Source organism: Aethalodelphis obliquidens, unplaced genomic scaffold, assembly GCF_003676395.1.
Source record: "Aethalodelphis obliquidens isolate GAN/ISIS:26980383/991018 unplaced genomic scaffold, ASM367639v1 scaffold44, whole genome shotgun sequence".
NCBI classification, from domain to species: Eukaryota; Metazoa; Chordata; class Mammalia; order Artiodactyla; family Delphinidae; genus Aethalodelphis; species Aethalodelphis obliquidens.
In genome coordinates, this window is record NW_020837988.1 from 11,114,748 (window position 1) to 11,132,582 (window position 17,835).

General features: G+C 43.6%; 1 protein-coding gene across 9 annotated transcripts in view; it reads left to right on the forward strand.

The window, feature by feature from the left end:
• Positions 1–17,835, forward strand: part of RPTOR (regulatory associated protein of MTOR complex 1) — a 352,077-nt gene that overhangs the window by 179,923 nt on the left and 154,319 nt on the right. For all 9 annotated transcript variants that reach the window (XM_027080947.1, XM_027080953.1, XM_027080952.1 and 6 more), the window contains one exon: positions 14,690–14,865. In XM_027080947.1, the coding sequence (XP_026936748.1) occupies positions 14,690–14,865 (176 nt within the window). The remainder of the gene's footprint in view (positions 1–14,689; positions 14,866–17,835) is intronic.

Genomic DNA, 17,835 nt, shown 5'->3' on the forward strand with positions numbered 1-17,835 from the left:
TCAAGCCTTTTTGGGTCTATCCAATTTTAATGTATTGTTATGTTTTTCACATTTCATCAGAGGATATTGCTGAAATAATCAGCAATAAAATTTGAAATTCTACTTGGGAGAACTTAACATGTCATACAGTTAATTTATAAATATTTTATAAATTAAAATGTTTATAAATTAAGCCCTTATGCAGAACTTTGCACCAGAGTGACTGATAAATTACCCTTTATCCCAGTGCCACAAGTTGTTATTGTTATTATTATTATTTGCATTCTAGAATAAGAGAAGGGAAAGGTCAAGTTTTATATCATTAAATTTTTACCTTGCTTTTAGGCATTTCATCTAAGTTTATCCAAGGGATAGGTTATCTTATGAGTGCTAAAAACTCAAAGCACCAAGAGGTAATTGCTTCTCCTCGCATCAAGTAATAAATCTTGAAAAAATATTTTTTTTGTTTTCCATTTAAAATGTGTAAATAAAAATGCCAAAGAATCCAGCCTGATATTTATCCCCAACTTATGAGCTTCAGGGTGATTAAGGAAAGACCAATACATCCGCCTTTGTTAATTAAAACATGTTAAATAGGGCTTCGCTGGTGGCACAGTGGTTGAGAGTCCGCCTGCCCATGCAGGGGACACGGGGTTAGTGCCCCGGTCCGGGAAGATCCCACATGCTGCGCAGCGGCTGGGCCCGTGAGCCATGGCCACTGAGCCTGCGCGTCCGGAGCCTGTGCTCCGCAACGGGAGAGGCCACAGTAGTGAGAGGCCCGCGTACTTCAAAAAAAAACAAAAAACAAAAAAAACATGTTAAATATAGTCCCTCTCCCACCCTTCTCAGCAGAAGACAAGCATTTCCCTCTTATGCTCTAGCACTTGGAGTATCTGCTCTGTCGGTTCTGTAAATGTTCTCTGTATGTTGCCAAGGATTAATCAGCCTAAGAAACTGTTCATTTCATTGAATGCGACAAAAAAGTTTTCCATGCATCTTTTTGGGGTGAGGAGGGAAATGTTTAATTGACTAATTCCTAATGGAGGAGAATAAATGAAAAATATGTTATCTGAAGTGGCAAATAGATGGCAATGTAAAGTTATACCATACGTTTTATAATTAGCTCTGACTTTTATCTTCATTCTTTTCTTAATTACAGTGCAGATAAGTCTTACGGTTTTCCATTACACTTACTATTATTGGCTGTTGTTCAGCTGGTCTCTTGCATCAACAGCGGAAATTAAAATGATAAAATTGGCTCCCAGCTAATATCTTAATGTTCATGTTAGTTATTATTTTTATCTGCTGTAGAAACAGCAATCCTGTGTGGCCTCTTAGGTTTATTCTTTTAAAAAATTCTTTCCCTGTCTGCAGTTGGCCAGATTCTTTGTAAATTTATGATACATTTTAACACTTTTATTGGGTAGATGATAACATGAAACTGAAAAAAACTGGCGGGTAAAATGGTTTGTGCCAGAGTTTAAAAAATAAAGAGGGTAAAAATGATTAAATATAATGCAAGAAAATAGTTACCTGGACCAGAAAGCCTCCAAGTAATAAACATTAACACAAATATGAGTGACATAAATTTTAAGAGAGGGTTATCAGCTTTCATATTCTTGGACTTCCATCTCAAAGGAATACTGCAGGTGAAGTAGAAGATGCCTCCATGAAAGCATGGCATAAATTATTGCACACAATTGAAACTTCATCATAGCCAGGAAAAATGCATGTCTGTCCCTCAGTAATGGTCTCTACATTTTTCCTTGTGTCATATTTGCTTTGTAATTTGAAAACTAAGGAAAGTCTTCAGTTCTCTCTGCTTTCCATGTTTTTTTTTTAAGATAAATTTTTTTTGTGTGTGTGTGTGTGCGATACGTGGACCTCTCACTGTTGTGACCTCTTCCGTTGTGGAGCATAGGCTCCAGATGCGCAGGCTCAGCGGCCATGGCTCACAGGCCCAGCCGCTCCGCGGCATGTGGGATCCTCCCAGACCGGGGCACGAACCCGTGTCCCCTGCATCAGCAGGCGGACTCTCAACCACTGCGCCACCAGGGAAGCCCTAAGATAAATATTTTTATTTTTACTAAATTAGTATATGCCATGATTTTAAAAATTAAATAGTACCAAGGGTTTATAATGAATGAAATATGCCCTGGCCCACACCTCCTTGGCCAAGACTCTGCTACTATAGGGAACCTATTTTAACTGTTTATATTTCTAGTTCCTCTATGAGTATCTCTATAAATGTAAATAATATGCTTATACTACTACTGCTTGATTCATAAATTTTAGATTATCAGGCTTTCTGCTACTGTATAAACCAAAAACAGAGTTGCCATTAGTAAATTCTATTTAAAGAATTGGAGAAATTATATAGAACTTTGATAGTAAAGAGACATGTTACGTAGTTTTAAGTCATATTTGTTGTTTGTATTAAATTGTGAATTCTAAAGAGAAATTGAAGAGGGTGAGTCACTAACTGCCCCCTCCTGTTTCCCCACTGCAATTTAGTTGTGTCACTACATTTGGATTCCCTATACTTTGTAACCTTTGCAATTTGAAATAATACCCTGACGTTTTTATTTCTAGTTTCGTCAGTAATCAGTACTATCCTCTGGCTTTAGGTTCTTAGCTTCCTTGGACTTTCTTTTACCTCTGGACCTTTCCAACTTCTGTCATCTGCACTTTTATGATTATTCTCTAGTCTCTGACCATAATTAAGTCCCCATGCTTTGTGTATGAGTTGATTCTAAAATATGACAAATATTAAACTTCAACTCCCTGATTATGACCATGTAAATATTGTTCATTGAATGGCTAAATAGGGTGCTATGCTTTCCATTTTTATAACAGTTTTTGTTTCTTTGATTTTCCTGAAGATTTTCTCTTTTCTTATTGAATTAGATCTTTAACATTTCCTCAGTTCCTAAATTTGCAAGGGTAGTATTGAATCTCAGAATATACCTCTTCCCAAAGTTTCTTCTTTCCCAGCTCTCCACTGCCTGCTTCAATCAGCTGTTCTAAATGGGCCTGCTCCAAAGCTGTCATCCTGGGATTTCTCCTTATCACTCTCCTGGAAGCATCCACTGTTTTCTAGATCCCACCTCTGTCTCTTTCTCAGTTTTCTCCTTTGTTCTGCTAGGGCAAATCCTCAAATAACAACCCAAGAACTGATGTATGGGAGTAATTTTTCTCAGGCTTTAAGTGTTTGCATTTGGACTGCTTTTAGCTGAAAGTAATGAAAAATCTCACTATTGCTTTCTAAACAAGTAACAGTTTGTCATTTTTGCTAAGATCTCTGAGGCAAATGATTTAATTATTCAGCAGTACCATTAGGGACCCAGGCTGTTTTTAATCTCTACACTCTGATGTTTTATCTTGATGGTTACAGTACATTCTTCCACGTTGAGCCTGGATGAGGTGGGGACAGGGCAGAGCTATCACATTTGTCTCTCTTGTTAGGAAAGCAAGTGCAGATATGAGACCCTTATGTCTCATTAGCTAAAGCTGGGTCATATGCGATGTGCCCCGCCCCTCATAGTTGGGGCAGGGGGTGGCAAAAGGGAGTGGAGTTGGGATGAGTACTGGTCTGTCTGACAGTGAGTGTCAGCTATATTGCATGTGTTATTGTCTTCATTTTGTCCACATGCATTATGGACAGTTTGGGTATGGAATTTTAAGCTGTTTTCACTAAACTATATCACCCTTACTTCTTGCAATAGATGAGAAGGTGGCCTTGTTGTAGCCATAACCAAGAATTCATGATAAAAGCCAGAGAAGGAGTATTTATATCCACAGTACACGGTATATATGTTGAGAGAGAAAGAGAGAATTCAGATTTCTTTTTTTTTTTTTGCAACAGCTTTTATCTTGGTTATAAAATCTTTGTAACTAGAAGAAGGAGACTAAATCTTCAGTGGATTCTCTTTGAAATAGTCTTTATTAAGTTTTATCCATTAGTTCTACTTCCATTGAATATTTCCCACGGGCAGTTATGATTCTTCTCTTCACTGAAGACAGCAATGAAGCAGGGGTCAAATCTCGGCCTTTTCCTCTTTTTCTTTGGAGGCAGGGAGGTGAGTTGGTGTCTGGTGGTGGGAACAGGATTGCCTTTCTTTTACAGAGACTGATGGGGCTGAGCTGTATCCCAGTAAGACTTGATCCTCAGCACGATCATCCTCGTTGGTGTAGGATGGGAGCCCAGATAGTTTCTCGGTGGCAGCCACAGCGGTGGTGGGACAATTTCTTCCCCCAAGGATGGTCGACATGCTTTGAGGGAGTCTGTTGTTGAGGTTCAGGCCATCACTCTGGTGGCACCATTCTCTCCTCTTACTGCCTGTTTGTACTTGGCAAGGCTTTTCTCATGATGCCTCCAAATGAATCATGTTTTGTTTTGTTTTTTGTTTTGTTTTTTTTGTTGTTTTTTTTGGCTGCACCGCGTGGCGTGCAGGTTCTTAGTCCCCTGACCAGGGATTGAACCCATGCCCCCTGCAGTGGAAGCAAGGAGTCTTAACCACTGGACCGCCAGGGCAGTTCCGCGAATCATGTTTTGATCTGACAATCTGTAAACTTCCTTGTGTGACCCACTCCTGCTGGCTCCAGCAGTAGCATCCAGCAGCTCAGGACCTTGTCCAGCGGATACTCATTTTCACAGAAACAGGCTTGGTCCTGCAGCATCACTGGATTCGCAGTGACTTAACCACCCTATTTTCCGTTTGAAATCCTGTATTCGACTTGATATTTATGACACATTATTCTCATGTATTCATCAGTGTGGCTAAATTTTATGCCAAGTGTTTAAACTAATTGTAACAAAAGTGACTAACATCAAAATCTTCAGGTTTCTTCAAAAAATGTCAAATGTGCATCCCATAGAACTAGAGAATTCGTATTTGGAAACCTGTGGTTCCTTTGCTACTGTTGTAGATAGCACGTTGTGTGGATGTCTGTGGAATTCGAAAATATTGGGCTGACCAAAAAGTTTGTTTGGGTTTTTCCGTAACATCTTATGGAAAAACCCAAACGAAGCTTTTGGCCAACCCAACAGAAGTCGACGCTCTGTGTTAAGGTTAATATTTGTAGTGTTACAATGTCTGTCTGTGATTTTTGAATATCACATGTTAATTCTAAGGTTATCTTTAGAAAGGTATGTGTCTTGGATGACTGCTTACTAAATGGAGTTTGTGTGTGTGAATTTGTGAACATTCTCCGTGGACTTGCTGTCGGGGTGTTCACGCTACAAAACAGGGGTCCACGGTGCTGATTCTACACGGAGCTCAGGCTTGTCCGTCTCTAGCTTTCACGTTATAATTTTTTTCATGTCTCCGTTCTTTCTCTTCTATAGCTTCATAGTTACCATTTGTAGGTCGTAGGGAAACAGGAAGTCTGTTATGTGATAATCTTATTTATTTTCTCTTTACTTTTTAAATGATATTAATTTGAAGGGAAGCTACCCATTGTTGCTGTGTGCCCATGGCGGGGAAGGCAGGTGGCTTCCTGGGGCACCCTTGCTCACAGTGCGGAGAGCATTCTACCTCTGGGAGCCGGTGACGACACTAGCCACCCTAGTTTTCCCCAGACACATCAGTAACTCTCTTTAAAGAAGAATACCACCACGTGCTTCCTGGGGAGGGGTGGCTGTGGTGGTTGCAGGACACCTGGCTTCGGGCACAAGGGCGAGCAGGGGGCTGTCCTGATGGTAGGTCTTCAGGGGAGCCTCGCCATCCTGCTGCGCCACCCCCGGCTTCAGCGGTGAACCACCTTCCCCGCTTGCTTCTCTGCACACACTCTGTGCAGGTCCATGCCCTTTTCTTTAATAAAGGCGGGCCAAGTTCACCCCTCTGTACCTTATACTCTATGTATAGCAAGCTATATAGCAAGCTGTAACAATTCGTAAGAGTGAATATTTTCAAAACAAATATCAATAAGAAACCTATTATGTGGTTGAAACACTCCCTCCACAGCACACACACATTTGTAATTTAAGGAGAAATGCTACCATTTCCACTGTTTATAGGAGAGTAAGTGGGGGTAAACCTGTAAACAAATACAGCAGAAATCCCTTTCATTGGGCTGCACACAGCCACCCAGAGCACCCGGCTGGAGAAAATAAAGCCATGATGGAAATGAAGAGTGGAATGGGAGGCTGGTCCTCCGAGTGCTCTGGGAGCTGACGTGCTAACCAGAAAGTGGAAGGGGTCACAGAAACACGCTGATGAGAAAAGCAGCCTCTAGAAGATCAGGACCCTTACCGCCACTGAGAGCTGGTGAGAGAGGAGGGGGCCGTGCAAGATGGAGAGGCAGCATCAGGGGAGGCCAGAACACCTGACGGCCTTAGCTGATGGACACTACGTACTACCGCCTTTTATTTGTGCGACCCTTTGTGGTTTGCAGAGCACTTTTTACATTTAGTCCAGTCATCAGCCTGTGCAACAGAGGATGGTACATAAGCAGTCTCCAGAGTCTTTGCTACTATGCACCTGTGAACAATCCCTTCTGCAGTTTGTACCAGGAGATCCAGTTTTTTTCTGTTGGCACCTTTTACTATTCCTAGTCCTGGAATTTGAAAGCTTTGGGTGAAAGAAAAGTGATTTCGCTGCATTAAAAATTCAGGAACTCTCATCTCTTGTCTGTAGATTAAATGAAATCCACAGACAAGCAAATTGTATTATTAATACAGTCAACTTTCAGGGTATAACTAAAATTCTACTTCCCTGAGCCTGAAATCTTTCTCAGCTGACCTCATATAGCAAATTTTTATGCAGTTAATTTGACAATTAATTATGTATTGTCTTGCAGTATCTCTTCTATTGGCATTGTCAGCTGTATTTAAGTCTATTATGTAAACCTATCAAGGATGCTTCATATGAAGTAGTTGCTTAGTAATTATTTATGGATTTGGTCTCATAAATAACTGTACATTTGAATAAACTACCTTTAGTTGTCTTCCTTAGATGTATCTATGATTCACTGAATATGTTTAATCTTTGGTTGATTTGTATGAAATGTAAAAAGAAACAAAGTAAAAATTATTCACTCAAATCCATGAATATAGTATACTTTTTGCAGCCATCATAAAACTGGGAGCTTCTTCAAGTTAAGTCTTAGAATTTAATTTTTTTCCCTAATTTCGTCTATTTTAAAATATGCCAGAAATTGCTTAATGTCCTGGACCCCAGATCATGACCAACACCCTGGGATATCGTGAGGGTACTGTGGTTCCCAGCAGGACCCATCTGCATGGTCCTGCTTGCTATCACAGGAGGACCTCTCCTCCATCAGCCAGAGGCTATGGAGGTAATGGCCCGATGTTCTCTCACAAAGGATCTGTGGTAGCACAGACCATGGTGTTTCTGGTGGCAACCAGAAAAATGGCAGCACTAAACTGGGTGATCACAGAGCCATGCATGGGGAGAAGGGCAGGTGGGAAGTTACCAACCCACTTGAGGGGAGGGACAAGAAGGTAAGTGGTTTTTCTTAACACTGGGGTCAGAAGCAAGGAAAAGATATTAGTTCTCACTAGTCCTCCTCAACATTATACAATAAGACTTTTGCAATATGGCAAGGGGAAAAAACAGAAGGTATACAGACTGGGAAAAAGGAAATTAAGCTATCTTTTTTTGAAGATGAAACAGTTATATTTGTTGAATGTCAATCATAAAGATCTAATTGACAGTAACTGAACACTCCAACCAACAGCAGCAGCAAAATACACAAGTGTCCATAGAGCATCCATCAAGATATATCATATCCTGGGTCATAAAGCAAACCTCAACATATTTTAAATAAGTGAAACCACACAAGTGTGCTCTTTGACCATGGTAGAATCAACTAGAAGTCAGCGATAAAAAGACAACAGAAAAATCTCAGAAAAAAAAAGAACACGTAATTGATGGGTTAGAAGTCTCAAGGGAAATTAAAGAAAATACATTAACTGAATGAAAATGAATGTACATCAGAAAACTAAAAATAGAATTACCATATGATCCAGCAGTTCCACTCCTGGGCGTATATCCAGAAAAACTATAATTGAAAAAGATACATGTACCCCTATGTTCATAGCAGCACTATTCACAATAGCCAAGACATGGAAGCAACCTAAATGTCCATCGACAGATGAATGGATAAAGAAGATATGGTATATACATACAATGGAATACTACTCAGCCATAAAAACGAAGGAAATAATGCCATTTGCAGCAACATAGATGCAACTAGAGATTACCATACTAAGTGAAGTAAGTCAGAAAAAGAAAGATAAATACCGTATGATGTCACTTATATGTGGAATCTAAAATATGACACAAATGAACCTATCTACGAAACAGAAACAGACTCATGGACATACGGAACAGACTTGTGGTTGCTAAGGGGGAGGGGGAAGGGGGAGGGATGGCGTAGGAGGTTGGGGTTAGCAGATGTAAGCTATTATATATAGAATGGATAAACAACAAGGTCCTACTGTATAGCACAGGGAACTATATTCAATATCCTATGATAAACCATAGTCAAAAAGAATATAAGAAAAAAATGTTTATATATATGTATAACTGAGTCACTTTGCTGTATAGCAGAAATGAATACGATGTTGTATATCAACTACACTTCAATTAAAAAATAAATAGAAAAAAAAAGGAAAATGAATGTACGATATGTCAGTACTGATAAGATGCAGCTAGGACTTCCCTGGTGGTGCAGTGGTTAAGAATTCACTTGCCATTGCAGGGGACATGGGTTCGATCCCTGGTCCGGGAAGATCCCACATGCCGTGGAGCAACTAAGCCCGTGTGCCACAACTACTGAGCCTGTGCTCTAGAGCCCATGCTCTGCAACAAGAGAAGCCACTGCAGTGAGAAGCCCGCGCACCACAACAAAGAGTAGCCCCTGCTCACCGCAACTAGAGAAAGCCCGCGCGCACTAACAAAGACCCAACGCAGCCAAAAATTAAAAAAAAAAAAAGATGCAGCTAAAGCAATTGAAAGGGAAATTTATAGCTAGAAAATAGGAAAAGTATCAAATTATAAGTTCCTCCCTGTATTAATCAATTTGGGCTACTGTAACAAAATACTACAGACTGGGTAGCTTCTAAACAACAGAAAGTTATTTCTCTCGGTTCTGGAGGCTGGACAGTCCAAGATCACAGTGCAGCTTGATCAGGTGAGGGCCCTTTTCCTAGTTTATGGCCAGGCCTTCTCGCTGTGTCCTCACATGGTAGAAGGGGTCAGAGAGCTCTCAGACTGCTTTTGTAAGGACACTAATCCCATTCAGGAGGGCTTCACCCTCATGCATTAATCACCACCCAAAGGCCCCACCTTCTAGTACTATCACCTTTGAGGGTTAGGATTTCAACATGTGAATTTTGGGGGAACACAAACATTCAGACCATAGCACTACCTGAAGAAACTAGAAAAGCAGAGCAAAATAACCCCAAAGCAATCAGAAGAAAGAAAATGATGATAAGAACAGAAATCATTGAAATGTAAAACAGAAAAAGAGAAAACTCCATGAAACAAAAAGCTGATTCTCAGGAATAATCAATAAAATGGATAAATCTCTAGCAAGACTAACAAACATAGAAGGAGAAGATTCAGGATCGTACAGCCATTGAAAGAATAATAAGGGAATAACATGAACAACTTTACATTCATAAATTTGACAACTTCAAAGAAATGGACCAATTCCTCTAAAACCACAAACTACCAAATCCACCCAAGATGAAATAGATAATGTGAGTGGTCAAGAAATTAAATTTGTAATTTAAAAGTTCCTGAAAGGAAATCTCCAGACTCAGCTAGTTTCACTAGAGAATTCTACCAAATATTTAAAGAATTAACACCAGTTTTACAGTCTCTTCCAGAAAATAGAACAGGAAGGAAACACTTCCCAATTCATTTTATGAGGTCATTATTACCCTGATGCCAAAATGGATACACATTACAAAAGAAAAAAAAAGCTGCAGACCTCTATCTCTCACAAACTTAGATGCAAAAGTCCTCAACAAAATAATAGCAAATCAGTTCTAGCAATCCATAAAAAGAATTATGTTCTACGACTGAGATTTATTCCAGGTATGCAAGTCTGGCTTAATATTCAAAAAAATCAGTTGATGTAATCCATCATACCAACAGACTAAAGAAGAATGATCATATGATCATATCAGTTGACACAAAGCTTTTGACAAAATCCATCACCTTTTCATGATTAAAAAAACCTAACAAACCACCTCTTAGCAAATGAGGGCTAGAGGGGAGCTTCTTCAGCTTGATAAAGAACATCTGTAAACCTACAGCTGTCATCATCCTTAATGGTAAGAGACCACGTTTTCCCCCTAAGGTCGGGAACAAGGCAAGGCTGTCCATTCTCACCATTCTTACTCAACATAGTACCGGAAGTTCTAGCCAGCACAATAAGGTAAGAAAAGGACATCATCAGTCACTAGGGAAACAAATCAAAACTACACTGAGGTGCACTTCACATCCACTAGGATGGGTAGAATAAAAAAGATAGATAATTACATGTCCTGGCCAGGATGTAGAGGAATTTGAACCCTCACACAGTGCTAGTGGGAAGGTAAAATGGTGCAGCCACCTTGGAAAACAGTCTGGCAGTTCCTCAAATGTTAAACTTGGAGCTGCAGACGACCCAGCAGTTCCACTCCTATGTTTATACCCAGGAGACTTGATGTGTCCACACAAAAACCTGTACACAGATGTTCACAGCAGCATTATTCACAGTAGTCCCCCAATGGAAATTCTCTTCTTGATGTAAAGGATTGTGGAATTTTTTAGTATCTCCTTTTTTTTAGTTATCTAAGAGTAATAGTGGAGAAATTTGGTTATAATTTCTAATTAATCATCTTTACTGAGTTATAGAATGATTCTAGAGCATTTTAGAAAATGATTGCTAACAACTAAATGGCTTTAAAATAGTGGACGGTCCATTTAGGCAAACTCTCAGGATAATCATGTTCTTTAGCCGCCCTATAGGGGAAATATTGGGGGGGCGGTTCTCGGTATGATTACAAGTCTTCCTCCAACAAAGACGACTCCTGCTCTCTTGGCCTAGATTTCATAGTTCCCAGCAATAGGCACCACTTCTTTTTAAATTACTATTTAATATTTGATATATATAGAATTATATAAATTATATATTAAAAATTACTACTGCCACTTTGTATCTGCTATTTTTAGTACAGTATCTGTCGCATGATAGATGCTCCATTAACAACTTTGAAATGAGCTGGGTAAGCAATACCTGATTCCTTTACAGATCTCAGTCTCTCTCTGAACTTTGTAAAAATGTCCACTGTAAGTAGGTGTTATTGAATTGAGAATAAAAATTGCTTTAAGCTAGAACTGGAATTATTACCAAGTAGATGTTATTTTCAGAAAGTCGCTTGGTAAAGACTCCTCTGAAATAAATTATTATTGCCTTCATCTCTTTATCAAGATGTCTTGTATATGTATATGGAGAACAGAAGCGGCACAATGGCAGAGTTTCATTTAGAAAATGAGAGGTGTAGGTGCTCCCGCTGCAACCCCCACTCACCTCCAGCCGTGCTTCTGGAGCGGGTGGTTCCGGGCCTGTGTGAGCTGCTTGGCCAGCCTTCCCATGAGCTCTGAGTGCATGAGTGCCACGTTATCCACACGTGTGGAAGAGGTAGCAGATGTCTTTCTTGGATCTGGTTGCTGTGTATCACATCTGAAGATTTTTCTGGATCCTTCCCAAATCCTCCAGAAGGCTCTAGTGAGCTTTTTTTTTTGTTTTTTTTTTTGCGGTATGCGGGCCTCTCACCGTTGTGGCCTCTCCCGTTGCGGAGCACAGACTCCGGACGCGCAGGCTCAGCGGCCATGGCTTACGGGCCCAGCCGCTCCGCAGCATGTGGGATCCTCCTGGACCAGGGCACGAACCCGTGTCCCCTGCATCGGCAGGTGGACTCTCAACCACTGCGCCACCAGGGAAGCCCTCTAGTGAGCTTTTAATGATTAAAGTTTTCCTGGTGTTTGAGCCTCTAGGTTCTCCAGGAGAAGCCCCTTTGGGTAAAAGTGCATCTGGGGTGTGCCCTTCAGGGTGAGTGGTGGCTCCCAGCTGGACCTGTTCTCTTCTCAGCCTGGGTGCCTTTGAAAAGTCCTCTGAATCACTGGTAGTTAGGTTTACATGCAAGCTGTTTCCAAAGACTAATTTCAATTAAAAGGTCATTATCTTAGATAAATACAAAACCAAAACAATATATTGGAAGTAGCTCATCTGTTGGGTTTTGTTTTGTTTTGTTTTTTTGTATTCCTGGGTTAGCAGCTTGAAAAATGAATCGTTGGTGGAATTGTTTGTCTTGAATGTCATTTTTTAAAAATGTTACTGATTCTAATTAACCCCAGCGCAGAGCTGTCATGTGCCCAGTGGTGACAACAGGTCCCATATGAGTCTGAGGGGACTATTATTGTGTGTTACCACACTTCAGATTATCTGCAGCCACATTTAATGCTTTCTGCCAGTTTATACATCAGCATACTGCAAGGGGCTTAAGAAATAGAGGTTTCTATCAATGATCACTGTGAATTGGGAAATTTAGTTTCTAGTGGACTTACTTGGGATGAAGATGTTCCTGCATCGTCTCCCTGTCTCCTTGTGCCTCCTCTGCCTCAGGTACTTTGCAAGGCTCTGGGCCAAATGCTCGTGGACCACACGGTGCAGCCCGAGGCAGACCTAACACAGAGGCACTGAGCAGATCGCTACCTGACAGCACCACCCGGCTGTGTCAGGGCTACGGGAGCGCTGCCTCCACAGAGGACAGGGCACAGACGTCCTGACATCAGCAGAAATGCCCTTAACCCACCGAGCACCCCACGTGGCTGCCAGGGCATGGGAACCCACCCCACCCCCGCCTCCCCCTGGGGGCCTGTGTCTAAGGCTGGCTTGGGAGAAAGGTGGCCTTGGTGTGACACACTGCTTCACTTCTGAGAGCCTGAGGCTGTAGAAGCTCAGTGACAGGCAACAGCAAAGATGGAAGGGCTGCAGCATTTGGGGGCTGTAGCCAGAGGACCTGCTCTTCGCTTCTCAGAAAGTAAATTTACTGTGGAAGCAGATTATAGACAGAGAAGTTAAAACTAGTAACCCACACCAACATTTAAGAATATTGAATCTTGGTTTTACATAAATGATTTCTTCTTCCTACATTGTTTCCTGTAATCATCACGTCTGTGCACAGTTGTGGTAAGGCTTGCAAGAAGCATGTGCATTGGCTTCAGTCCCAGGCCACCTCTCCAATGCCCCTTTCACCGTTGAAGACTGTGCACTCTGTTCCCCTCCCGGAGCCTGACCCATTGCTGATGTCATCCTCCCTCCTGGGCTGGGGAGAACGCACTTCCACAGAGCACACAAGTCGAGACCACTTCCGGCAGGCTCCCCTGGCTCTGACACATCTGCAGCCTCTGCGTCTTTCCGTCTTTCCGCATGACTCAGGTCTGATAAGCCGCAGACCCACACGGCACCCAGACCCGACATCTTTCCTAGCGTGTTGTCACAGCAGACCTGGAAACTAATTTCCTGTGTGGAGCAGGTTGCTTCACTGGTGCTATTTTAGATTGTAGAGCTGGAGCCAAGGAAAGGATTAAAAGTGATTCTGCCTTCCCTTTTCTCTGTGCTTTAAAAAACCCACTCTGCTGATGGTTGTACAATGTGAGTGTACCTAACGCCACTGACCATACAAATAAAATGGGTAAGATGGTAACTTTTATATTATGTATATTTTGCCACAATAAAAAACCCCTTCCTCTAGAAATTGCAGTTTTTATTTAGTATTAAGTATACTAGAATTTGATTTGTATTCTGGATTTACTATTCCTTCTATTAATAATCTGAAGAGGTTATTAATAGAAGTACTGCTTTTACTGCCTTCCATTTGAGAAGGTTTTATCAGCATTAATAATGACAATACTTTACATGTCGTAATCAATGTTAGGTATATATGAGTGAACACAGCTTTGTGTGTATTTAACTTACAAAGTTCACCCGAGACTGCTGTTTGGAAAAGACCCTGCAGAGCACTCATGTTAGTGTCACAGGTGTGTGGTATAGATTCAGGAGGGTCCGGATGGGATGAGGGAGTGGAAAACGGCCCTCAGGCCAGGACCAGCTTCCCGTACTCATGACTAGGACTCGCCCGGTGACCGGCAGTTCACGTCATTTCTTGGGGTCTCTGTTTCCTCATTGTAGAAGGTTTTTAAAATTGGAAAGAAGACTTACCTCATGGGGATGTTGTAAAAAGCAAATGAAATAATAGCCAGTGTGAAAGAGACACAATCATGCAGACATAGGGGATTATTAGTAAGGAGCAAAACCCGAGACACATAAACATTCTTTTCAAGTTGGGAAACAAACGAGCAGCCATCAGTGATTAAAATTATCCCTTCCTGCCCCATCTGTCCTCCTCAATGCCATCATCACCTGAAACCCCAGCCCCTGGTCTTCATGGAGCCCCGCCCCCTGGCGTTTATAACCCAGGAGTCCTTAAAAAGTGATTTGGGGCTGGAGCTTGTGGTCGACTCCAGGAGAGGATCTAGCAGCTGGGCCTCTCTCCAGAGGACTTGGCCAGGAACCCCCAAGCTTTAAGCCTCGGTTGATGGGTCCTTTCCTTCGTGTCACATTTCTGGCTCAGTCTCCAGTTGTGCGTGACAGTTAAGCTGCTGTCTTCCTTCCTGTCCCCCTGCAGGTCGCTGCTATTAACCCAAACCACCCACTGGCCCAGATGCCTTTGCCCCCATCCATGAAGAACTGCATTCAGCTGGCAGCCTGTGAGGCCAACGAGCTCCTGCCCATGATCCCCGACCTTCCAGCCGACCTATTCACGTCATGCCTCACCACCCCCATCAAAATCGCCCTGCGCTGGTAAGTGGCGCCCACCTCGACTCCCAGCAACCCCCTTGGGGTTTGCTGCAGGGACCCAAGGAATCTACCTGGGTCTTTTGGACCAAGTTACAGGTGTGAGCTCAGGACCCCAGGTGGATGCTGGGGTTTTCCTCTTGGGGTTCAGGATGCGCTGTCCCCCGGATCAGGTGCGTGTGTGGCTTCCAGGAGCACCCTCTCCATTTCGTGGCTAACTGTGGCTGTGCCCTCAGATAGTACCAATGTGGGTCATGCTGGAAAGTGGACTTTCTTTTGAAAAAAGAAAAGCCTTCATTAGTTATAGAATTCTTTGCTTGAGTTGAAGTAGAATCTTTCAGTTTATTCCCAGCAGTAAAAAATAATAATAATAATGATTTTTTTTCCTACCGCCACTCTTTTGAGAAGTTGAGAGCTCTTGCGAATATGACTGAGGAAATGTGTGGAATATTCCAAGACAGTAGGACCTGCATTTAAGACCCTCCATCACTGGCAGGACTCACAATGGAATGTGTGTGCTTCTTGTCTCCAAATCCAGTTTTCTCCCCTAGACCGTCTTGCTCTCTTTTAATATCTACTTTTCCCTTTTATATTTTGCTGGAACCCATATACATGGAGGTAAGTAGCTCTTGGTGAGGCACAGGCGGGACGGTGCAGCCGCGTGGGTTCACTGGACTCTGTGGAGGCGCCTTCCTCCGTTTCCTGCCGGGGTGTCCTAACAGCGCAGAGGCACAGGGTCCTGCTTCCTCCCCCACAGCCCTGGAGAAAGTGGGGAGACAAGCAAGGACTCTGGGGGCAACGACACAGTACTCAATCCCTCGGGAGGCCCCTCGGGTGACTACAGCCTGGGTTGGGGGTCCTGTGGTTGCCTTGAGCTGCTGGTTGGATGAGAACTTGGACTTGCAGCTTCACCTCTGTAGCAGCATCAGGTTGACCCACGGCACCTGAGTGAGGGCATCCACCTCCCACCCCAGCCCTCCCAAATCCCGGCTGTGGATCCCCCCAGGGAGAGGCCTCTTCTAACATGCCTGATCCCTAAGGAGCTAGTGGAGGAGGTGTCCCCCAGCTGCCGAGCTCACCCCCCGACTCAGCCAACTCATACAGGGCCTGACCGGGGCCATTCCCCACTGCACCCCACAAAGCATAGCACACGTGGCAAAAGCAGACTCCAGGGGAGAGAGATGAGCTAGTCATCGTGCGAGGCAGGACTGTTGTCATGAAGCACAGTGCACGTGATGGGAGGTGAAGGGAGGAAGATGCTGGCTGGTAACAGAGTGAGACTACGACCTGGGGATGTTGAAAAGAACCACATAGAGATACAGGTGAGAGGACTATGGTGTTTGAAACAAAGGACACAGTGGACGGGATTCCTAGCGGGAGGGGTGGCTGCAGTCTGACTTAGCACGTTGGGAGATTACAGCAAGGGACTAGGCGCTGGGGAAGGCAGCAGGAGGAGAGAGACAGAAAACAGAAGAAGAGCAGGAGACACGGGGGAGATGGAAGCTCCCCCATGGAGAGAGAAGGGGAACGTGGCAGAGCTGGAAATACCTGAAGGTGATGCGGACACATTCTTCAGAACTGGAGAAAGCTCGAAGGATCTGAGAGGCTAGGGCTGATGGGAAGGGAGGGGAGTGGGGACCCAACCTCGGGGTGAGGCTGAGGCTGCACAGCAGCCACACCCACACTGCCTCTGAGCATCACTCCTTTCTTCGTGGCTGCGCTGCCCTTGACTGTAGGGCTTTTTGTTCTTTCATTTATAAGTGAGTTTTTCTATTTAACTCTCTGTACTCTGTGATTGCTGTTAGAAAAGGTTTATGGTGCCATTTAATGTGACCTCAGAAAGATCTCTGATTCAGATGACTCAGGAAGTTGTTCATTTTATTCATCGTCCAAGAAATAATTTACTAAATACCAACTGTGTAAGCCCATGGGTAAGCACTATAGGCGATACAAAGAAGCATATTGTCCTGAAAAATTTACGGTCTCGTTGAGGAGACAAGATGTGACCTGAAAATTCATTATCTAAATGGGTGCTTCATGCCAGGCAAAGAAATCTGAACATTTCAGGCAATGTATGAGCAAGGACTAAATGGATCTGTGCCACCAAGGGCTATGTGTGTTTCCAGAGAACAGAGAAATCCCTAAGGGCCAAGGGGATCAGGGAGGGCTTCTCGGAGGAGAGGAAGGTTGAGTCAGGGTCTGGGCAGATGGTGGGATTCGAAGGGGAGCAGAGAGCACCACAGGCAGGTGGCCCCCAGTGCAAGAAACCATCCCTGAGTAGCGAGAGTGGGTCAGTAGAGAGAGGACATCGTCCAGAGGGGTGAGGTGAGGTCGGAGTGTGGGCCGGCATCAAAGGGTGGGCCGCCTTGATGTTGGGCCAAGGACCTTGGCTTCTAGGACTGGTGGGGGAAGGTGTTTATGTGGGGAAATGACTTAAGAATAGTGTTTAAGGAAAATAATCCATGTAAGGATGGGGAGACCTTGGTCAAATGAGGCCTTTATCACAGCAGTGAGATCAGGATCCAAACTAAAGCAGGAAGGTGGAAATGGCCGTAGACCCCTCGGTGGGAGGGCCCACAGACACACCCCAGAATCTGCGGTGCAACAGGCCTCATTCCCACTCATTTTCCTGCCCCTCCCTGTGGATTTCCTGCCCTTACTGCACCTGTGCACCCCGACTCTGGAACTGACGGTGCACACCAGCTGTGCTCCGGGACCCCGGGCTGGGTGCTACACCTGAAGGGGCTGTGAGTGGAGGGGTGGACTGGCGAGGGAAGAAGCAGGAAGAGCACAGACGGGGCCTCCTGCCCATGCCACTCCACACTCTGCTGCCAGCGCAGTGAGTTTAATCTGTTTCTCCCCCGTGTCTCCGGCCCTGTCGTCCTCCACCAGAGGTCAGAAGGATGTGGCGTCCCTTCACTGGCAGCGGTGGGTCCCTGCCCTCTGGTCAGGGGTCAGGCAGTAGGCTTTCAGTCC